General features: G+C 45.2%; 1 protein-coding gene across 1 annotated transcript in view; it reads right to left on the bottom strand.

Annotated features, from left to right (window-relative positions):
* Positions 1 to 810: 810 nt before the first annotated feature.
* Positions 811 to 24,805, bottom strand: part of LOC115109243 (hyaluronan and proteoglycan link protein 4-like) — a 29,963-nt gene continuing 5,968 nt past the window's right edge. Inside the window, exons 3-5 of the mRNA XM_029633947.2 lie at positions 15,052 to 15,414; positions 3,629 to 3,931; positions 811 to 2,161 (exon numbers count right to left, since the gene is read on the bottom strand). Of these exons, the coding sequence (XP_029489807.2) occupies positions 1,779 to 2,161; positions 3,629 to 3,931; positions 15,052 to 15,414 (1,049 nt within the window). The 3' untranslated portion in view covers positions 811 to 1,778. The remainder of the gene's footprint in view (positions 2,162 to 3,628; positions 3,932 to 15,051; positions 15,415 to 24,805) is intronic.

The raw sequence follows: 24,805 nt of genomic DNA, 5'->3' as shown, positions 1-24,805 counted from the left end.
ACATTTGGTAGAGGCTGGAATCTCCCTGGTTTAGACTGTATTCTCACTATGGGAGATTTTCTAGAGGTTTCGAGAAAATACCCTAGGCTAGACCTTTTACTGTAATGTAAACATGTGAACTGGTCACGTCTCCCACGACACCTCCTTGAAGATATCATCTTCAAACAAGTATTCCTTCCTATTGAGCTCTCATTCCAAACCTACCATCTTGATTCCTCACACAATTGTGTTACCATTTAATTTAGGTAGATACTGAAGTCTTTCTGGTTAATCTCTGCATAATGTTCGCTCCAAACCCCTGAATTATAAATGTCAAGATGACTCTGGGCTTAGCCTGTTATAATTCCTGGCAGAGATTGATATGACAGTGAAACCCTGCTCTAACAATGTTGTATTAAAATAGTCACAATATGTCTTCATGGCATTTGAATGTGTCTTTAACAAATGTCTCAACATACTTTAAGTTTGTGCTTCTGAGGACGTAGCTACAGGTCACTCATAATCATTCCAATTTGCTTCACTGAACAGAATGATTGTTTTATGTTGTTAGTTTGCCTCAAACTTGATATGGGCTTGTTAAGACTGTTGCTATGGAAATGACATGTTCACTTCTGTTGTGTTGGCAGTGCACCAAGTGTTTTCCCACTAAAGCCTGCACTCACAGTGCTACTCAGAAACACACAGACCAGATATCTTGGCCAGGTCGCAGTTGCAAATGAGAACTTGTTCTCAACTAGCCTATCTGGTTAAATAAAGGTGAAATAAATCAAAATAAAAAGATACAGTAGAGATGGCGAAAATGCGAAAACATCATCTCACAGAATCAGTTTTAATGAACAACATTGTCAATATCGAATGTATTACTTTTGAATCACAGCTTCAGCATATAGCCCTCGCTATAGATACAATTCATACATCAAGATAATGACTGATACAGTTAAATTGTGGTTTTCACAATTGAACAAATAGTGCAATCAATGGCCATGGCTGCATAGAAACATGGTGTAATCAAGCAGCTATTAAAGCAGCTATAACAAAGTTCAGTTAGATCAGCATCAGTTACTAAAATTAGCTCCAGGTAAAACATGCTTGCTATAGACTAACCATTTCCTCATAAAATATATCTAATTAAAAGTGCAACATTCACTATGTTTATTGAGCTCTGGTACGGTTGCCAGTACTTAGTTAGTTACTGAGGAGAAACGTTTCAGATGGCTCTACCCAAACATGGCAACCGGATAGAGGCGGACGACTGGGGGCGCAGTAGAACTCAAAGGGCACCTCTAAGCAGTGCTCTGCCATGCCAGGCAAAGCTTGGGCATCATGCTGGCACCTGGCAACATTTGCAGATAGATTAGGCATGATAGTAGTCTGCTTTTCCTTCAGAAATGAAGCCACGTGGAGAACAGAACACACTGTGAAGTCTGAGCCCCCATTATGCCTGTGGTCTCTCTCCATGTCTCTAATAGACGCATAGTAAACAATGGCATACATTTTTGTGCCTGGGAAATAATGATCTGATGCATTTACTAGCTAAGCCTCTCTGAGACAATGGTGGGCGCACAAACCAATCTCAACATGACTGCCACCTCATTTAAGACAAGAGAAATCACAGAGATAAAGATTCCACCCCTAACTGAACCACGCTCTTTCTGGTGAATCCTGCTGCAAATTAGCATGTCTTGTCAGTAATGTTCAGCAACATTGTTTATTTTAAAGCAATGGATGGAGCTATGTTGTAGCAGCAGTGATCCTAATAAACCCTCGTCTCAGTCTCTCTAGATGTTTCTGGTGGTAGTGGTGTTCATGGGGATGTCCTTGCTGCTCTTCCCTGGGCGCTGTGTCATCTTAACTACATCAACATTAACATTCTCTTGGTTCTTGCGGAAGCAGTAAACCCCGTAGAGGCGGAACTTCAAGTCGGGGAAGCCCAGGTGGCGGACCCCCGGTCGGGGCCCTCCGCAGCGGGTGCGTGGGTTGACGATGGGGTAGCGGATACTTGCGTCCTCCAGCCAGCCGGCCTCACAGCGATCCAGTAGCTGGATCTTCCAGGCAGCATAGAGCTGACCCACCTTGGCCACCACCGAGCTGTCACGCAGGCACGCCTTCACTGCCTCAGCATAGTTAACCTTCTTAAAACGCTTCAGGAAATACACTTCACCTGGAGGAGAGAGGAGGGGAGGAGAGAGAGAGAGAGAGAGAGAGAGAGAGAGAGAGGTGTGAGACAAAGAAATAAAGACAGAGAACCACATGAGACAGCAGCAGATTCCCTGAGGGGAGAGATCCTGAGTTCTTATGGCCTAGACCAGTCTGATACCTCGCCTGTAGAATGTGTTCCCAATCTCTAATCAACCAAACATCCGTCTGGGCAGCTGCTCAAAATCGAAAAGCAATACAGCATAGGTGGACAGTAAAATACTTCAATTTCTACTTTCATCTTGCACTGGGAAGACTTCTCGCCTACCAGAATTTACAGAATTGGAATCATGATTGCAGAAAGTATTTGAGCTAAAATGAAGCTGAGTTAAGTTTTTACAGAGAGAAATAAAAAAGCAACCCTAGAAAACACAGGGTAGTTTTCTACTACAGAACGGCTGCCAACAGCCTTACACTTGGCTATCGATTTTGCGTTTGTTTATGTGGCTGATGCCTGTTAGGGAGGAATATTGTCTCATATTTCCCCAAAGGCTACTGTGTTAATATCTTCCAGCTGGTCAGTGCAACAGTATCCCCTACCATTACTCCTGAAGATAGCCCACATCTCAGGCCAGTTTGTCTGTTGACTGTAATTAACTCACTGCAATGAAGAGACTGCTAGGTCTCCACTATGAAGTACCAGGTTAATGTTCGACTATGGCTACTGTGTACTTTATCTTCTCTAGTTCAGATTTATTTTAATTTGACTTATTTAACCTTTATTTAACTAGGCAGATGCTCAGATATTGTTGACAAAATGACTTTTACTTTAATGTTCACAGGAAGAAAATCATTACTTTTATTCAGTCTCAGGAGAAGAAAAAAAATTGAAAATCTATTTTGTTTCGGAATGCATCCAATGTTGTTATTTCATTGCCGACTGAGTCACAATCTTACCGTACCACTCAACGGCTGTACCCATAAATCAAGATTCTCCAAATTGAATGTTTCAATTCCCTGGTAGCAGATGGATAATTCTGTCATGATGAGTTCTTGTACAGTAGAGCAGCAGTGTAGCAGCGGTGCTACTAAATTTGTTTTGAGCCATAGAACCAGGCTAGGCTTCTTCCCCTGCCACGACTGTGTGGAAGTGTTGATGGAAATCAAAGGAGAGGAGATAAAAGCACAGCTACAAGACCCTGTGGCCCTTTTAAGAGGGCGGAATCAACACAAGGTTAAGGGATCACAGGCAGGGATCAGAGACAGGCTCCTATCGCTGCTGTGGACTCTGGCTGCATCTCAATACATCTTGCCTCATCTCCCTCCCTTCGTCTGCACAGATCTGAAAACACTGTATAGTCAGAGCAGAGGCAATACAGTGGAAAGATATCTGGGGAATCTACCCGTCACCAATCAATGTTCATATATCTCATCTGCTCAAGAAAAGTACAAAGTAAGCATGGAAAGGACCCAACACACACCACACACTCACCATTGAGGTTGGAGGTGAAACAGAAGGCATCGTAGCGCTCATCCTCTTTGTGTCTGTAGCCGTAGTTGCGTACCCCTGCAGGGGTGTCCTTGCGGCCACACTGGTCCCGGGGGTGGGAGATGGGGTACTGGACGGAGCCGTCCTCCAGCCAGCCTGCATTGCACCAGTCCAGGCCCTCTAGCCAGGCCTTGTGGAGCTGGGCATGGGAGGCCAGGATGGCATCCTGCTCCTTACACACGTCCTCAGCCTGGTGGTAATTGAGCTTGTAGCGCCCCACCCGTGGGTAGTATGGGAACACCACGCCTGGTGGAGAGAGAGAGAGATACTGAACTATGAGGACAAGTTACTCATGTTGTGAAAGCTGAAAAACACTAACTCCATTCTGCCTGTTACATTTTCCAATACTTCATTTTTTATTTTGACTGAGGTCTTACACCACACATAACCCATCTAACCGCTACAGAGGGCAGTGAGTAAAGCCCAATACATCACTGGGGCACAGCTCTCTGCCATCCAGGACATCTATACCAGGCGGTGTCAGAGGAATGCCCTACAAAATTGTGAAAGACTCCAGTCACCCAAGGCATAGACTGTTCTCTCTGCTACCGCATGGCAAGCGATAGCGATGCACCAAGTCTGGAACCAACAGACTTGGTGCAACAGAACCAACCAATAAAATAAAATACATTTTTATTTGTTACATGCACTGAATACAACAGTTACAACCTTACAGTGAAATGCTTACATACAAGCCCTTAACCAACAATGCTTTAAGAAGTTATGAAAAAAAAAAGTTAAGTAAAAAATTGAAAATAAATTGAAAATAATTCAACAGCAGCAGTAAAATAACAAGAGAGGCTATATACAGGGGGTACCGGTACAGAGTCAATGTGGAGGCTATATACAGGGGGTACCGGTACTGAGTCAATGTGGAGGCTATATACAGGGGGTACCGGTACTGAGTCAATGTGGAGGCTATATACAGGGGGTACCGGTACTGAGTCAATGTGGAGGCTATATACAGGGGGTACCGGTACAGAGTCAATGTGGAGGCTATATACAGGGGGTACCGGTACTGAGTCAATGTGGAGGCTATATACAGGGGGTACCAGTACTGAGTCAATGGGCTATATACAGGGGTACCAGTACTGAGTCAATGTGGAGGCTATATACAGGGGGTACCAGTACAGAGTCAATGTGGAGGCTATATACAGGGGGTACCAGTACTGAGTCAATGTGGAGGCTATATACAGGGGTACCGGTACTGAGTCAATGTGGAGGCTATATACAGGGGGTACGGTACTGAGTCAATGTGGAGGCTATATACAGGGGGTACCGGTACTGAGTCAATGTGGAGGCTATATACAGGGGTACACTGAGTCAATGTGGAGGCTATATACAGGGGGTACTGGTACTGAGTCAATGTGGAGGCTATATACAGGGGGTACCGGTACTGAGTCAATGTGGAGGCTATATACAGGGGGTACCGGTACTGAGTCAATGTGGAGGCTATATACAGGGGGTCAAGTCAATGTGGAGGCTATATACAGGGGTACCGTACTGAGTCAATGTGGAGGCTATATACAGGGGGTACGTACTGAGTCAATGTGGAGGCTATATACAGGGGGTACCGGTACTGAGTCAATGTGGAGGCTATATACAGGGGGTACCGGTACTGAGTCAATGTGGAGGCTATATACAGGGGTACCGGTACTGAGTCAATGTGGAGGCTATATACAGGGGTACCGGTACTGAGTCAATGTGGAGGCTATATACAGGGGGGTACCGGTACTGAGTCAATGTGGAGGCTATATACAGGGGTACCGGTACTGAGTCAATGTGGAGGCTATATACAGGGGTACCGGTACTGAGTCAATGTGGAGGCTATATACAGGGAGTACCGGTACTGAGTCAATGTGGAGGCTATATACAGGGGTACCGGTACTGAGTCAATGTGGAGGCTATATACAGGGAGTACCGGTACTGAGTCAATGTGGAGGCTATATACAGGGGGTACCGGTACTGAGTCAATGTGGAGGCTATATACAGGGGTACCGGTACTGAGTCAATGTGGAGGCTATATACAGGGAGGCTATATACAGGGGTACCGGAACTGAGTCAATGTGGAGGCTATATACAGGGAGTACCGGTACTGAGTCAATGTGGAGGCTATATACAGGGGGTACCGGTACTGAGTCAATGTGGAGGCTATATACAGGGAGTACCGGTACTGAGTCAATGTGGAGGCTATATACAGGGGGTACCGGTACTGAGTCAATGTGGAGGCTATATACAGGGAGTACCGGTACTGAGTCAATGTGGAGGCTATATACAGGGGTACCGGTACTGAGTCAATGTGGAGGCTATATGGAGGGTACTGAGTCAATGTGGAGGCTATATACAGGGGTACCGGTACTGAGTCAATGTGGAGGCTATATACAGGGGTACCGGTACTGAGTCAATGTGGAGGCTATATACAGGGGTACCGGTACTGAGTCAATGTGGAGGCTATATACAGGGGTACCGGTACTGAGTCAATGTGGAGGCTATATACAGGGGTACCGGTACTGAGTCAATGTGGAGGCTATATACAGGGGGTACCGGTACTGAGTCAATGTGGAGGCTATATACAGGGAGTACCGGTACTGAGTCAATGTGGAGGCTATATACAGGGGGTACCGGTACTGAGTCAATGTGGAGGCTATATACAGGGAGTACCGGTACTGAGTCAATGTGGAGGCTATATACAGGGGGTACCGGTACTGAGTCAATGTGGAGGCTATATACAGGGAGTACCGGTACTGAGTCAATGTGGAGGCTATATACAGGGGGTACCGGAACTGAGTCAATGTGGAGGCTATATACAGGGAGTACCGGTACTGAGTCAATGTGGAGGCTATATACAGGGGGTACCGGTACTGAGTCAATGTGGAGGCTATATACAGGGAGTACCGGTACTGAGTCAATGTGGAGGCTATATACAGGGGGTACCGGTACTGAGTCAATGTGGAGGCTATATACAGGGGGTACGGTACTGAGTCAATGTGGAGGCTATATACAGGGGTACCGGTACTGAGTCAATGTGGAGGCTATATACAGGGGTACCGGTACTGAGTCAATGTGGAGGCTATATACAGGGGGTACCGGTACTGAGTCAATGTGGAGGCTATATACAGGGGGTACCGGTACTGAGTCAATGTGGAGGCTATATACAGGGGTACCGGTACTGAGTCAATGTGGAGGCTATATACAGGGGTACCGGTACTGAGTCAATGTGGAGGCTATATACAGGGGGTACCGGTACTGAGTCAATGTGGAGGCTATATACAGGGGGTACCGGTACAGAGTCAATGTGGAGGCTATATACAGGGGTACCGGTACTGAGTCAATGTGGAGGCTATATACAGGGGTACCGGTACTGAGTCAATGTGGAGGCTATATACAGGGAGTACCGGTACTGAGTCAATGTGGAGGCTATATACAGGGGTACCGGTACTGAGTCAATGTGGAGGCTATATACAGGGGGTACCGGTACAGAGTCAATGTGGAGGCTATATACAGGGGGTACCGGAGTCAATGTGGAGGCTATATACAGGGGGTACCGGTACTGAGTCAATGTGGAGGCTATATACAGGGGGTACACTGAGTCAATGTGGAGGCTATATACAGGGGGTACCGGTACTGAGTCAATGTGGAGGCTATATACAGGGGTACCGGTACTGAGTCAATGTGGAGGCTATATACAGGGGTACCGGTACTGAGTCAATGTGGAGGCTATATACAGGGGGTACCGGTACTGAGTCAATGTGGAGGCTATATACAGGGGGAGTACCGGTACAGAGTCAATGTGGAGGCTATATACAGGGGGTACCGGTACAGAGTCAATGTGGAGGCTATATACAGGGGGTACCGGTACAGAGTCAATGTGGAGGCTATATACAGGGGGTACCGGTACAGAGTCAATGTGGAGGCTATATACAGGGGGTACCGGTACTGAGTCAATGTGTGGGGGCACCAGTTAGTTGAGGTAATTGAGGTAATATGTACATGTAGGTAGAGTTAAAGTGACTATGCATAGATTATAAACAGAGAGTAGAAGCAGCGTAAAAGGGGGGTCTGGGTAGCCCTTTGATTAGCTGTTCAGGAGTCTTATGGCTTGGGGGTAGAAGCTGTTTAGAAGCCTCCTACACCTAGACTTGGCGCTCCGGTACCGCTTACCGTGCGGTAGTAGAGAGAACAGTCTATGACTGGGGTGGCTGGAGTCTTAGACAATTTTTAGGGCCTTCCTCTGACTGCTTGATATAGAGGTCCTGGGTGGCAGGAAGCTGGGCCCCAGTGATGTACTGGGCCGTACCCAATAAGCTCTGTAGTGCCTTTTTTTAAAAAATGTTTACCTTTATTTAACTAGGCAAGTCAGATTTAAGAAGAATTTCTTATTTTCAATGACGGCCTAGGAACAGTGGGTTAACTGCCTGTTCAGGGGCAGAACGACAGATTGCCATACAAAGGCAGTGATGCAACCAGTCAGAATGCTCTCGATTTTGCAGCTGTAGAACCTTTTGAAGATCTGAGGACCCATGCCAAATCTTTTCAGTCTCCTGAGGGGGAATAGGCTTTGTCGTGCCCTCTTCACGACTATATTGGTTTGTTTGGACCATGATCATTTGTTGGTGATATGGACACCAAGGAACTTGAAGCTCTCAACCTGTTCCACTACAGCCCTGTTGATGAGAATGGGGGCGTGCTCAGTCCTCCTTCTCCTGTAGTCCACAATCATCTCCTTTGTCTTGATCACGGGGAGGGAGAAGTTGGTGTCCTGGCAACACCCGGCAAGGTCTCTGAACTCCTCCCTATATGCTGACTCATCATTTTGGGTGATCAGCTCTACCACTGTTGTGTCATCGGCAAACTTGATGATGGTGTTGGAGTCGTGCCTGGCCGTGCAGTCATGAGTAAACAGGGAGAATAGGAGGGGGCTGAGTACGCACCCCTGAGGGGCCCCCGTGTTGAGGATCAGTGTGGCGGCTGTGTTGTTCCCTACCCTTACCACCTGGGGGTGGCCCGTCAGGAAGTCCAGGATCCAGTTGCAGAGGGAGGTGTTTAGTCCCAGGATCCTTAGCTTAGTGATGAGCTTTGAGGGCACTATGGTGTTGAACGCTAGGCTGAAGTCAATAAATGGCATTCTCACATAGGTGTTCCTTTTGTCCAGGTGGGAAAGGGCAGTGTGGAGTGCAATATAGATTGCGTAACATGTGGATCTGTTTGGGCATTATTCAAATTGGAGTGGGTCTAGGGTTTCTGGGATAATGGTGATGATGTGAACCATGACCAGCCTTTCAAAGCATTTCATGGTTACAGATGTGAGTGCTACGGGTCGGTAGTCATTTAGGCAGGTAACCCACTGTTCCTAGGCCGTCATTGAAAATAAGAATTTGTTAAAAAAGAATTAGTTAAAAAAAGGTGAAGAAAAATAAACTCAGTCAGTGAAGAGACTTGCCAGTTGGTCAGCACTTGCTCGCAATACACGTCCTGGTTATGTGTCTGGCCCTGTAGCCTTGTGAATGTTGACCTGTTTAAAGGTCTTCTTCACATCGGCTATGGAGAGCGTGATCACACAGTCGTCCGGAGCGGCTGGTGCTCTCATGCATGTTTCAGTGTTACTTGCCTTGAAGTGAGGCAAGTAACACTAGCTCATCTGGTAGGTTCGTGTCACTGGCCACTTTCTTATTGTGCTTCCCTTTGTAGTCTGTAATAGTTTCAAGCCCTGCCACATCCGATGAGCGTCACAGCCGGTGTAGTACGATACAATGTTAGTCTTGTATTGAAGCTTTGCCTGTTTGACAGTTCGTCGAGGGCATAGCGGGATTTCCTATAGGCTTCTGGTTTAGAGTCCCGCTCCTTGAAAGCGGCAGTGCGGATGTTGCCTTGTTTGGTTATGTACGTACGGTCACTGTGGGGATGGCGTCATCAATGCACTTATTGATGAAGTCAGTGACTGATGTGGTGTACTCCTCAATGTCATCAGAAGAATCCTGGAACATATTCCAGTCTGTGCTAGCAAAACAGTCCTGTAGCTTAGCATCTGCTTCATCTGACCACTTTCTTATTGACCGAGTCACTGGTGCTTCCTACTTTAGTTTTTGCTTGTAGGAATTATGGTCAGGAATTATGGTCAGATTTGTCATAGAGGGCGAGGGAGAGCTTTGTATGCATCTCTGTGTGTGGAGTAAAGGTGGTCTAGAGTTTTTTCCCTCTGATTGCATATTTAACATGCTGATAGAAATTAGGTAAAACTGATTTGAGTATACAGCTCATTGAGTGCGGTCTTAGTGCCAGCATCGGTCTGCAGGGGTAAACAGACAGCTATGAAAAATATAGATGTAAACTCTCTTGGTTAATTGTGTGGGCTACAGCTTATCATGAGATTCTCTACCTCAGGCGGGCAAAACCTCGAGACTTCCTTAGATTTCGTGCACCAGCTGTTGTTTACAAATATGCATAGGCTGCCTCCCATTGTCTTACCAGAGGCCGCTATACTATCCTGCCAGAAAAGCTTAAAACCCGCCAGCTCTATGTTAATCATGTTTTCGTTCAGCCACGACTCGGTGAAACATAATACATTACAGTTTTAATGTCCCGTTGGTAGGATATATGCATGCTCGTAGTTTGTCTATTTTATTATCGATTATGAAGGTAGATTACCCTCTCGGCGACGGATCCTTACAAGGCACCCGGACCGTCGTCCATGATATACCTCCGTCTTTTCCTTCTACGAATGACGGGGGTGAGGGCCTTGTCGGGTGTCTGGAGTAAATCCTTCCCATCCGACTTGTTGAAGAAGAAGATTTCCTCAAGAACGGGGTGAGTAATCGCTGCCCTGACATCAAGAAGCTCTTTTCGGTCATAAGACACGGTGGCAGAAACATTATGTACAAAATAACACAATTGGTTACGGGATCGTAAAATGGCAGCCATCTCCTTCGGCACCATTGTACGTAACATCTTCTACCCCCAGGACCCTGAACAGCTTCTACCCCCAAGCCATAAGACTGCGAGTTAAATAGTTAACCAACATCTATCTGGACTATCTGCATTGACCCCTTTTGCACTAACTCTTTCGACTCATAACATACGCTGCTGCTACCGTTTATTATTTATCCTGTTGCCTAGTCTCTTTATCCCTACATATATGTACATGTCGACCTCAATTACCTCGTACCCCTGCACATCAACTCGGTACTGGTACCCTATGTATATAACCAAGTTATCATTACTCGTTGTGTAATGAAACAGTCTGAGGTCACCAAGTCCAACATAGCTTTAGCGTGTAAATCAGCTCGAAAGATGTGTCAGCATCGAGTAACTGTCTCTGGCCCCCACCCGGTTAGGGGGAGTGATGAGCTCTACAGCAGTCTCACAACTCAATCGCTGGTTGAAAACTGTTTTCTGCCCCTCCCAAAAGATAGAATTTGTAGATAATTGGCCCTCTTTCTGGGACTCACCCACAAACAGGACAAAGCCTGGCCTGTTGAGGAGTGACGGACTCCATCCTAGCTGGAGGGGTGCTCTAATCTTATCTACGAACATAGACAGGGCTCTAACTCCCCTAGCTCCACAATGAAATAGGGTGCAGGCCAGGCAGCAGGCTGTTAGCAAGCCTGCCAGCATAGTGGAGTCTGCTACTAGCACAGTCAGTGTAGTCAGCTCAGCTATCCCCATTGAGACGGTATCTGTGCCTCGACCATGGTTGGGCAAAACTAAACATGGCGGTGTTCGCCTTAGCAATCTCACTAGAATAAAGACCTCCTCCATTCCTGCCATTATTGAAAGAGATCGTGAGAGTTCCCTGAATTACTATCTGACCTTGTAGTCATAGCAGATAATATTCACATTTTTGGTGACTTTAATATTCACATGGAGAAATCCACAGACCCACTCCAAAAGGCTTTCGGAGCCATCATGGATTTTGTGGACCTACTCACTGTCACAGTCATACTCTGGACCTAGTTTTGTCCCATGGAATACATGTTGTGGATCTTAATGTTTTTCTTCATAATCCTGGACTATCGGACCACCATTTTATTACGTTTGCAATCGCAACAAATAATCTGCTCAGACCCCAACCAAGGAGCATCAAAAGTCGTGCTATAAATTCTCAGACAACCCAAAGACCCAAGGACGTCAGAGGACAAAAATCAGTTAACCACCTTGCTGAGGAACTCAATTTAACCTTGTGCAATACCCTAGATGCAGTTGCACCCATAAAAACTAAAAACATTTGTCATAAGAAACTAGCTCTCTGGTATACAGAAAATACCCAAGCTCTGAAGCAAGCTTCCAGAAAATTGGAACGGAAATGGCGCCACACCAAACTGGAAGTCTTCCGACTAGCTTGGAAAGACAGTAGCGTGCAGTATTGAAGAGCCCTCACTGCTACTCGATCTTCCTATTTCTCCAACTTAATTGAGGAAAATAAGAACAATACAAAATATATTTTTGATACTGTTGCAAAGCTAACTAAAAAGCAGCATTCCCCAAGAGAGGATGGCTTTCACTTCAGCAGTAAGAAATTCATGAACTTCTTTGAGGAAAAGGTCATGATCATTAGAAAGCAAATTAAGGACTCCTCTTTAAATTTGCGTATTCCTCCAAAGCTCAGTTGTCCTGAGTCTGCACAACTCTGCCAGGACCTAGGATCAAGGGAGACACTCAAGTGTTTTAGTACTATATCTCTTGACACAATGATGAAAATAATCATGGTCTCTAAACCTTCAAGCTGCATCCTGGACCCTATAACTAAACTACTGAAAGAGCTGCTTCCTGTGCTTGGCCCTCCTATGTTGAACATAATAAACGGCTCTCTATCCACCGGATGTGTACCAAACTCACTAAAAGTGGCAGTAATAAAGCCTCTCTTGAAAAATCCAAACCTTGACCCAGAAAATATTTTTTAAACTATGGAATCTCCCATTCCTCTCAAAAGAAATTGAAAAAGCTGTTGGCAGCAACTCACTTCCTTCCTGAAGACAAACAATGTAAACAAAATGCTTCAGTCTGATTTTAGACCCCATCATAGCACTGAGACTGCACTTGTGAAGATGGTAAATTATATTTTAATGGCGTCAGACCGAGGCTCTGTATCTGTCCTCGTGCTCCTAGACTTTAGTGCTGCTTGAGATACCATCGATCACCACATTCTTTTGGAGAGATTGGAAACCCAAATTGGTCTAAACAGACAAGTTCTGGCCTGATCTTATCTGTCGGAAAGATATCAGTTTGTCTCTGTGAATGGTTTGTCCTCTGACAAATCAACTGTAAATTTCGGTGTTTCTCAAGGTTCCATTTTAGGACCACTATTGTTTTCACTATATATTTTACCTCTTGGGGATGTCATTCGAAAACATCATGTTAACTTTCACTGCTATGCGGATGACACACAGCTGTACATTTCAATGAAACATGGTGAAGCCCCAAAATTGCCCTCGCTGGAAGCCTGTGTTTCAGATAAGGAAGTGGATGGCTGCAAACTTTCTACTTTGAAACTCGAACAAAACAGAGATGCTTGTTCTAGGTCCCAAGAAACAAAGAGATCTTCTGTTGAATCTGACATGGTTGTACAGTCGTCTCAAATAAAACTGTAAAGGACCTCGGCGTTACTCTGGACCCTGATCTCTCTTTTGACGAACATATCAAGACTGTTTCAAGGACAGCTTTTTTCCATTTACGTAACATTGCAAAAATCTGAAATGTTCTGTCCAAAAATTATGCAGAAAAATGAATCCATGCTTTTGTTACTTCTAGGTTAGACTGCTGCAATGCTCTACTTTCCGGCTACCCGGATAAAGCACTAAATAAACTTCAGTTAGTGCTAAATACAGCTGATAGAATCCTGACTAGAACAAAAAAAATATCATATTACTCCAGTGCTAGCCTCCCTCCACTGGCTTCCTGTTATGGCCAGGACTGATTTCAAGGTTTTACTGCTAACCTACAAAGCATTACATGGACTTGCTCCTACCTATCTTTCTGATTTGGTCCTGCAGTACATACCTACACGTACACTACGGTCACAAGACACAGGCCTCCCTAGAATTTCTCCAGCAAACAGCTGGAGGCAGGGCTTTCTCCTATAGAGCTCCATTTTTATGGAATGGTCTGCCTACCCATGTGAGAGACGCAGACTCGGTCTCAACCTTTAAGTCTTTATTGAAGACTCATCTCTTCAGTAGGTCCTATTATTGAGTGTAGTCTGGCCCAGGAGTGGGAAGGTGAACGGAAAGGAACTGGAGAAACAAACCGCCCTTGCTGCCTCTGCCTGGCTGGTTCCCCTCTCTCCACTGGGATTCTCTGCCTATAACCCCATTACAGGGGCTCAGTCACTGGCTTACTGGTGCTCTTCCATGCCGTCCCTAGGAGGGGTGCATCACTTGAGTGGGTTGAGTCACTGACGTGATCTTCCTGTCTGGGTTGGCACCCCCCCTTGGGTTGTGCCGTGGCAGAGATTTTTGTGTGCTATACTCGGCCTTGTCTCAGGGTGGTAAGTTGGTGGTTGAAGATATCCCTCTAGTGGTGTGGGGGCTGTGCTTTGGCAAAGTGGGTTGGGTTATATCCTGCCTGTTTGGCCCTGTCCGGGAGTATCATCGGATGGGGCCACAGTGTCTCCTGACCCGTCCTGTCTCAGCCTCCAGTATTTATGCTGCTGTTTATGTGTCGGGAGGCTAGGGTCAGTCTGTTATATCTGGAGTATTTCTCCTGTCTTATCCGGTGTCCTGTGTGAATTTAAGTATGTTCTCTCTAATTCTCTCTTTCTCCCTTTATTTATTTCTCTCTCTCAGAGGACCTGAGCCCTAGGACCATGCCTCAGGACTACCTGGCATAATGACTCCTCGTTGTCCCCAGTCCACCTGGCAGTGCTGCTACTCCAGTTTCAACTGTTCTGCCTGCGGCTATGGAACCCTTACCTGTTAACTGTGATTACTATTATTTGACCATGATCCATGTTTGATCATTTATGAACATTTGAACATCTTGGCCATGCTCTGTTATAATCTCCACCTGGCACAGCCAGAAGAGGACTGGCCACCCCTCATAGTCTGGTTCCTCTCTAGGTTTCTTCCTATGTTTTGGCCTTTCTAGGGAATTTTTCCGAGCCACCGTGCTTTTACACCTGCATTGCTTGCTGTTTGGGGTTTTAGGCTGGGTTTCTGTACAGCACTTTGATATATCAGCTGATGTAAGAAGGGCTATATAAATAAATTTGATTTGATTTGTGTATGTATTCCTTATGTTATAATTGTTTTTCTCTGCATTGTTGGGAAGGGCCCATATGTAAGCATTTCACTGTTAGTCTACACCTGTTGTTTACGAAGCATATGACAAATTAAATGTGATTTGATTTGAACCCTTCAACCTTAACCCCTGACCTTCAAGATCCAGGTTGACAAATCCCGTGTCGTCCTCCATGTCGTTGGTGACCTCGCACTCGTAGCGTCCGTAGTCCTCCAAAGTGACGTTGTGGATGATGACAGATGCGTCTCCCGGTCCATTCTGTTCTAGGGACACACGACCCCGGTACGATCTGAACACCCTCTGCTGAAGGCCCAACGCCACAAACACGTCCTCAAACACCAGTGCATCCGTCACCTTGGTCCACTTGATGCGGATGCGGTTGGGGTCGGAGCTCTCGGGTTCGTGGTGGTAGCGGCAGGGCAGAGTGATGGAGCCTCCCCGGTGGGTGATCACTTTACCAGGGGCGGTCTGAACGATCACTGCTCCAGTGTCATCCTCTGGACACAAAGAGGGAGAATAAACATTATTCATTGCATTTCCTATTAGGTATAGTAACGTAACACTGCCGTAATACATTACTGCTTAGTAACAGCACAGTAACTAATATAAACAGATGTAGATCCCAGATACTACACTCCTCCCCCATAGTGTTTAACTCCCAGAGAACAAGGTAAATACATTAGGGAACTACTAATGCAATATCTGAACAATGCATTCTTAAACATGTTTCAACTACTGGGTTGAAGCAGACTTTTCAGAGCCCAGCACAAATCCACTGGATTATTCTGCTCCGAAGATGGAGTTTGTGTCCTAATAACTAACCAAGGTAATGTCCTTTTTCTTTCCTTTTATCGAGGACATATTAAAGTGTTTGTTTGTTTTACTGTCTGTTACCTCCTTAACCAGCTCAACTCACAGGTCAAGCTTTTGTGGTGCCCTTCGCTGTCGAATAGGATATCTCCGCTCCTCCTGGGCTTCCTGTGGTGGGCCAGGTTCGGGTGGAAGGTCAGGCTGTCTCTCCCGTACATCCACAGTCAGGAGAATAGTCCTGGGGGTCGTTATTGTTCTTGTTCTCTCGGCATGTCTCTGCTGGGGCGTTGGACTGTAGCAGATGATCCACATGAACGTTGACCTGGCGATGACCAATTTGGACTTGGTAAGTCAAGATCACACCTCAGTTCCACAGGCGCTTAGGGTGCCTGAAATCACGTACCATCACCCTCTCTCCCTCTTTGAATTCTCTGACAGTCTTTGAGTGTCTGTCATGAGATTTCTTCTGCTGTAGCTGGTGCTTTGCCTCAGTGCTTGACAAGTCTGGTTTCAACAATGTCAGGCGGGTACGTGGTTGGCGTTTCAGAAACAGTTCAGCTGGTGTACATTCCGTTACTGTGTGTGGGGTGTTACGGTAAGTAAACAGGAACCGGGGAAGCCTTTGGTGGATGGGCACAGACTGAACCTCGAGTCTAGTCCAGGCCTTCTTAAAGGTTTGCACGGCTCTCTCCGCTGCTCCGTTTGATGCCGGATGGTAAGGTGGTGACAGGATGTGCCTTACTCCGTTATTCTTGAGAAACATTTCAAAATCGTTTGACGTGAAAGGAGGGCCATTGTCCGATACGAGCTCCTTGACTAGTCCAAAGGATGCGAACAGGTGTCTGAGAAGATTGATGGTCTTCTCAGCTGTGGTCAGTTGAGTAGGGAACACTTCCATTCTCTTGGAATGGACATAGATGACAACAAGGAAATGTTTCTTGTCAATCTCGGCGTAATCCACATGGATGCGTTCCCAAGGTGTAGCAGCCCAGGACCATGGATGAAGAGGTGCAGCAGCAGGCTTGTTGTGAACAGCTTCACAAGGTGAGCAGTGGCCTACATGCTGTTGAATGTCCTGATCCAGTCCAGGCCACCACAGATAACAGCGAGCGAGTGCTTTCATTCGAGTGATCCCTGGATGTCCCTCATGCAGGTCAGATAGCAGTCTCCTCTGGAATTTGTGAGGTACCACCACACTTGATCCCCACAGAACACATCCTTGATCAGTGGACAACTGGTCTTTCTTGTCAATGAATGGACGAAGGTTATCGTCATTTGCGAAGGTTGGCCAACCGCCTAATGTTAAGTCCAAGACTTTGGAAAGCACTGGGTCTTTCCTTGTTTCCTCTGCTATGTCTGAAGCAGACATGCACAGTTCGTCAATGAGAGAGATCTGGAAGACTGCTCTATCATCTTCACTGTCGGAGTCACTATTGCATGGTAGTCTTGATAGTGCATCAGGCATTTGCGTGATCACTGGATCGTCTGTACTCAATCTCGTAGTCATAGGCTAACAATATCAGAGCCCAACGTTGCATTCGAAGTGCAGCAAGGGTTGGTATAGCTGATTTTGGTCCAAGGATGGCCAACAGAGGCTTGTGATCTGTCAGCAGTTGGAACTTCCTTCCGTAGAGGTATTTGTGAAACTTCTTCACTCCGAATATTATGCTCAGGGCTTCCTTCTCAATTTGAGCATAATTTTTCTCACTTGGTGACAGAGTCCGTGATGCAAATGCGATAGGGTGTTCTTCACCTGACGGTAGAACATGTGAGATGATGGCTCCTACTCCGTATGGAGATGCATCACACGCGGGTCTCAGCTTAATCTCTGTGGTGTAGTGGGCAAGCCACTTGCTCTTTAGTAGACGCTGTTTGCAAGTCTTGAATGCTTCTTCGCATTTTGGGGACCAATTCCACTTTGTATCGGCCTGCAGCAGTTGGTGAAGCGGATGCAACAATGTGGACAAGTTTGCCACAAACTTTCCGTAATAGTTCAGGAGCCCCAAAAATGACCTCAGCCCTGAGATATTTGTGGGTGCTGGTGCGTTTACGATTGCTTCCAGCTTGCTGTTGGTTGGGTGCAGGCCTTGTGCATCAATCTTGTATCCGAGATACTCCACTGAGTCCTGGAGGAACTCACACTTGCTGCGTTTCATTCTCACTCCGTATTTTTCCAGTCTTGACATCACTTTGTCCAGCACTACAAGGTGCTCTCCAATGGTTGGTGCTGACACAAGGATGTCGTCCATGAAGCACACACCATTGTCTATACTGTCCAAGATCTGATCCATTGTTTGTTGGAATATCCTGGAGCTGTCGAGATTCCATAGGCCAAGCGATTGAATCTGAATAGCCCCTTGTGTTTATTGATGGTCAGATACTGTTCTGACTCCGGATCCAGCTTCAGTTGCTGATAAGCGAATGCCAGGTCCAGCTTACTGAAAACCTTCCCACCAGCTAGAGTGGCAAACAGATCTTCAGCGTTTGGTAGTGGATATTCCTCTGGTAGTATGCAGTGATTTACTGTGACCTTGTAGTCACCGCACATTCTGACGGTCTTGTCTTTCTTTGGAACTACAACAATCGGAGCGGCCCAGTCGCTCCTCGCTACTTTTGTGATTATGTTATTCTTCTGTAGGCAGTCCAGTTCCTTCTCTACTGCTTCCTTAAGAGCATTGGGAACTGGACGTGGTTTGTGAAAGATAGGCTTGGTTCCTTCTCTACTGCTTCCTTAAGAGCATAGGGAGCTGGACGTGGTTTGTGAAAGATAGGCTTGGTTCCTTCTCTACTGCTTCCTTAAGAGCATAGGGAACTGGACGTGGTTTGTGAAAGATAGGCTTGGTTCCTTCTCTACTGCTTCCTTAAGAGCATAGGGAACTGGACGTGGTTTGTGAAAGATAGGCTTGGTTCCTTCTTGCACTGTGCCTTTTGCTGTGAAGTCTTGTATTTCACCGTAGCCATCTTTGAAAAGTTCTTTGTGCGTCTCCAGCATGTTAGTGAGTGTAGACTGACTCACTGGTTTGTCATTTCTCAGACTGAAGATTTCTCCCCAGTTCAACTTGATCTTTTGTAGCCAGTTTCTGCCTAGCAAGGCTGATTTTTCTCCTTTAACAATGACAAGCGGTAGCTTCCACTCCTTCCCCTCATACCGGACTGGTAGCTGGATCTGCCCTAACACAGGAATAGTGTCACCAGTGTATGAAGAAAGGCGGACGGACGTGGGCTGAAGAGGGCACTCTTTCAGTTTTTCTTTGTAGAGTCTCTCTGGAACCAGAGATACAGACGCTCCGGTGTCCAGCTGCGTTTTTACTGGTTTTCCCACTAACTCCATGCTGAGATAGATTCCATATTTTAGTTGTTGAGCTGTGTACACTGTGAACAGTTCCACTACTGTTTCAGTTGTACCTTCCTCTTCTTGTGCTGTGTCTGACACTTACTGCTCTCTTGCTGTGCGTTTCGAGGCTTTACACACTCTCTGTAAATGTCCAACCTTTCCACAATTGTGGCACTTTTCATTTTGGAATCGACATTCACTGTGCTGATGATTATCTCCCCCACATCTGTAGCAACTTGGCTTAGACCTTTGAGATGTGGGCTGCTTTGTTCTTGTGTAACCTTGAGGACGGGACTGAGAAAGGTGTGACCTTTGTGAGCCTTTTTCACCACGTGCATCACTGACCTGTTGAACACCTTTCTGACGTTCTGCATGTCCCGATAGCTCAATAGTATCCCTGTGGGCAAGCTCGAGTCCAAGTGCGATATCACAGGCTTTCTTAAAGGTCAGGTCCTTCTCTGACAGAAGCCTTCTGTGATATGCTTTACCTGTGAGACCACATACAAACTTGTCTCGGAGAGCATCATCAAGAAATTGTGCAAACTCACATGTACTTGCCAGCCTTTTCAAAGCAAGGATGTAGTCAGCCAAGGTTTCCCCTTGACTCTGGTGACGTTGGTAAAATCTGAAACGTTCTGCAATGAGAATTGGCTTAGGCTTGAAATCCCTTGAAAGAGTTTCAGTCAGTTCTGCAGGGTTCAACTCCACTGCTTTTATTGGTTCAATGAGACCTTTCAGCAATCCATACTCAGTTGGACCCAAAACACTGAGAAGGTGTTTTGTGTCTGCTTCTTTTCATCTTTGATTTCATTTGCAGCCAGCCAACGCTCAAAATGCTCCAAATAGGAATCAAAATCCTCTTTTGTAGCCTCAAACTCTGGTACTCGACCAATGGTTGCCATTTTCACAGTTAATTGTTCAGTTTCCTTATTCCTTGTATTCCTTCATTTTCATCTAATTCTTCACTTCAGAAGTTTCTGCAATTACTTCATTCACTGCAGTCATTTGTAATAATGTACACACCGTGTTACGTTCCTTCTTCCTTTTTTTTCTTGACAATATTTCTCCACTGAGATCGCCTAATTTCAATGGGTTCAATGACAGTTTTTTTTAACCAACAGAGGGCAGTGTCGCTATTCTGGACTCCAATAGTCTTGCTACTTGGCAGCTCCTGAATACTGTACTAGCAGTGCTAGCAGTGCTTAGCCTACTCTACTGGCGAAAGAAAATAAAAAATAACTGACGAATTACATAATTATTTTGAGTTTCATTACTCATGTGCCCTGAACAACTACAAAGTTAACTTCCTACAAAACAGGTGGGGGAAAAGGGTACCTAAGTATGGTTCTCAATCAGAGACAACGATAGACAGCTGTCCCTGATTGAAAACCATACCAGGCCAAGACATAGAAATACAAAACATAGAAAAAAGGACATAGAATGCCCACCCTAGTCACACCCTGGCCTAACCAAAATAGAGAATAAAAAGCCTCTCTATGGCCAGGGCGTGACAACCAAGGAAAATATTAAGATTACAAAGTCATAATTTTCCTAATATAGCTTTCAGATATTTTAATATCTGCTCAATTAGTCTTCGAATTAATGAATTATTATATACCTCACGTTAGTCTCATTACAAACGTCGTAAATTGTTGGTTATCTGCACGAACCCAGTCTTCACTATGAGTCATCCATACATCAATTGTCTTAAAATCATTTATTTACGATCTACGTAATTCACAGAAATGCATAACACAAACAAACAAAGTAGATGGTTACAAAGAAATTATAACGGATGTGCCCTAGTGGGCTAAACCGGCATGGCGGCTTGTTAGACAAAAGGGGAGTGGGGGTCAGCTGAGAAGTCACTACAGAGTTGATAATTATAACAATTGAAATGCTAATTCTTTGCACATGAACGCTCACTCATTCGGGAACATTTGCAATCAATATATATTTACGCCCAGTGTGTCGTCGGGATCTCTGTTGAGAAGTTTGTTTCTGTTGGAGAGTCTGTCCGCCCTCTCTCTCTCTCTGTCGTGGTTAGAATGGATAGTTCAGAGTGACATTCATTCATGTCGTTATAGGATAGATAGCGGTTGTCGGTCTTCGCGTTCAATGATACCAAATTCCTAGCTGCAGACTAGTAATTAATATCAAAGACTTGTTCTTATTCTGTCGGTATCGATAGTCTAAGAGTTTAACCACGTGAGATGGTTAAAAGTTCAGCAGTCTGGTCTCAAACCTTGGCCCTCTCGTTATCAAGGTGGTCTGCAACCTTTAGCTATCTCATAATTGAGGTAAGCTCGGTCTCCTCTCAAACCTTAGCCCTCTCGTTATCGAGATAAGCTGGTCTGGTGATAGAAAACCCGGGTGGGGGTTTTATTTGGAAGAGCAGAAAAGGGCCTGTCCCAGGATGCCAGATCATAACTGTGCTCATGGGCGGTCCTCTGATTTAGTTCAACTCCAAAGGGAATTGGAGTTTCCTTCATTAAACAGTCCAAAATCACATTACACAATTTCACAAACAGTATCATCCTCACTCATTCATCTTATACAACAATTAGATGTAAGCCTCATATCTGAGGCTATTGTATAAACAGCGTTATGGTAATGTGGCCGTATTGTCTCCCATGAGTTTCACAAAATTGTACCAAACGGACCAGTTCGTAGCTGGATTCTTCACCGATATTTTATACGTTCTCCAGAATATAAATGTCGTTCGGTTCTCCAGTTCTGTGAGGTGGAAGAAATTCCTTTGTTCTCTTTATGAACTCACTCTCTCTCTATACTGTCTGGTCATGAGGCAGGATCTTCCCTAGGGATTTACGACCTCTCTGACCACAGCAGCCTGGTTGTAGGAGACAGAGAGAGATGGTGCCGAGGTAGGGGGATGGTGCTCGCGGTGTCTGTTAAGGGAATTTTTATCAATGATGACTAATTATGTATACATTTCAATCAGGACTGACTAATCAGAATACTATTATGTTACTGAATATGTACTAATCAGAATACTACTATGCTACTGTTACTAATCAGTACTATTATGTTATGAATTTGAATTTTTTTAATCCTAGTACTGAATATAATGTGTGTAAATATAATCAAGAATTAGAACAATGACTGTCTGTTCCTTGGTAGAAATTAATGAACTATATCGCCAGACTGGCTAGAATGCTTATCTACACAGGATGACCTTGGCTCTAGGCGAGGTGGGAAGGCTTGAGAACTATAGAGCCTTTCTACCAGTGTCAAGAAGAGACGGAACGTTTAGAAAACGCTGACGTCATTTTCAGTTTATAACCTGTGGTAAAATGTGTAAGGAGCAGTACTCTCGTGAATAGAATCTGCTGTTTGACATTAAGACTGGGCTCTGTCCATTTTTTAAAAATAAGGGTCATACAAATACTTATGAATTGACAGAGTGTTTAATTTTGATTGGGTATTAAAACAGAGGAATTTAATTCCTGCAACAGTGTCCAAAGAGGGCAACGTCATGACAAGTGTGTGCAAATGTAGAAGAGTAGGGAGGTAGGCAATAAATAGGCCATAGAGGCGAAATAATTACAATTTAGCATTAAAACTGGACTGATAGATGTGCAGATGATGATGTGCAAGTAGAGACAGAGGGGTGAAAAAGAGCAAGAGGGTAAGTAATAATATGGGGATGAGGTAGTTGGGTATGCTATTTACAGATTGGCTGTTGTGACGACCCTCCCACTCTGTCTGCCGATTCTTTCTCTTTGCTCTTGTTTTCCTTAATAGGATGTCGATGGGCGGAGCCGGGAGGGTCATCAGCGAAATGGGACATACCTGGGCTCGGGTGTGTCCCAGGATAAATGCACCTCTTCACCATTCATTGAGGAGACTCTCTCCATGCAGACACTGATAGATTTTGGCTTGTGGAATTTTTGTGGCTTTGTTTGTTTGTTTGTTTGTTTGTTTGTTTGTTTGTTTTGTTTGTTTTGTTTTGTTTTGCTTGGGCACCTTGCAAATTAATTACTTAAAAATCATACAATGTGATTTTCTGGATTTTTGTTTTAGATTCCGTCTCTCACAGTTGAAGTATACCTATGATAAAAATGACAGACCTCTACATGCTTTGTAAGTAGGAAAACCTGCAAAATCGTCCGTGTATCAAATACTTGTTCTCCCCACTGTACGTTAAATCTAAGCCTACGGCTGTGGCATTTTTGTGGCTGTTTTTGTTTGTTTGCGTTGGCACCTTTCAACACCCCTCATTATCACATTAATGCATGCCACCACTCACTTATACTACTGATTACTGACTACACACACCATTGTTAATTGTCTTTAGTTAATAAATATATTTTGTTATTCCTTAGCTCCACGTTGTCTCCCTTTTTGTTATGAACTTTGAACCGGTTCGTGACACTGTGTACAGGTACAGTGATCGGTAAGCTGCTCACAGCTGATGCTTAAAGTTAGAGAGGGAGATATAAGACTCCAGCTTCAGTGATTTTTGCAATTCGTTCCAGTCATTGGCAGCGGAGAACTGGAAGGAAAGGCAGCCAAAGGAAGCGTTGGCTTTGGGGATGACCAGTGCAATATACCTGCTGGAGAGCGTGCTACGGTTGGGTGTTGCTATGGTGACCAGTGAGCTGAGATAAGGCAGGGCTTTACCTAGCAAAGACTTATAGATTACCTGGAGCCAGTGAGTTTGGCGATGGATATGTAGTGAGGGCAAGCCAACAAGAGCATACAGGTGGCAGTGGTGGGTAGCATATGGGGCTTTGGTGACAAAACAGATGGCACTGTGATAGACTACATCCAGTTTGCTGAGTAGAGTGATGGGGGCTATTTTATAAATGACATCGCCAAAGTTAAGGATCGGTAGAATAGTCCGTTTTATTAGGCTATGTTTGGCGGCAAGAGTGAAGGAGGCTTTGTTGCAAAATAGGACGCCGATTCATGATTTAATATTGGATTGGAGATGCTAAATGTGAGTCTGTAAGGAGAGTTTACAGTCTAACCAGACACCTAGGTAGTTGTCCACATATTCTAAGTCAGAACCGTCCGGAGTAGTGATGCTAGTCGGATGGGAGGGTACGGGCAGCAATCGGTTGAAGAGTATGCACTTAGATTTACTAACATTTAAAAGCAGTTGGAGTCCACGGAAGGAGTGTATGGCGCTGAAGCTCGTTTGGAGGTTTGTTAGCACAGTGTCCAAAGACGGGCCAGATGTATACAGAATGGTGTTGTCTACGTAGAGGTGGATCACATAATCACCAGCAGCAAGAGCAACATCAATGATGTATACAGAGAAAAGAGTCGGCCCGAGAATTGAACCCTGTGGCACCCCCAGAGACTTCCAGAGGTCCGGACAACAGGCCCTCCGATTTGACACACTGAACTCTATCTGAGAAGTAGTTAGTGAACCAGGCGAGACAGGCATTTGAGAAGCCAAGGCTATTGAGTCAGAACGCCACAGGATGTTTTTGTGCTGGTCAAGGGCAGTCAAGTCTGGAGTGAACCAAGGGCTATATCTGTTCTTAGTTCTACATTTTTTGAATGGGGCATGCTTATTTAAGATTGAGAGGAAAGCACCTTTGAAGAGCAACCAGGCTTCCTCTACTGACGGGATGAGGTCAATATCCTTCCAGGATACCCGGGCCAGGTTGATTAGAAAGGCCTGCTCGCTGAAGTGTTTTAGAGAGCATTTGACAGTGATGAGGGGTGGCCGGTAGACCGCGGACCCATTACGCAAGCAGGCAATGAGGCAG

The sequence above is a fragment of the Oncorhynchus nerka genome, linkage group LG25 (genome assembly GCF_034236695.1).
Source record: "Oncorhynchus nerka isolate Pitt River linkage group LG25, Oner_Uvic_2.0, whole genome shotgun sequence".
Taxonomy (NCBI): domain Eukaryota; kingdom Metazoa; phylum Chordata; class Actinopteri; order Salmoniformes; family Salmonidae; genus Oncorhynchus; species Oncorhynchus nerka.
Note: the sequence above shows the minus strand (reverse complement) of the source record. Positions and strands in the feature narration are given on the sequence as shown.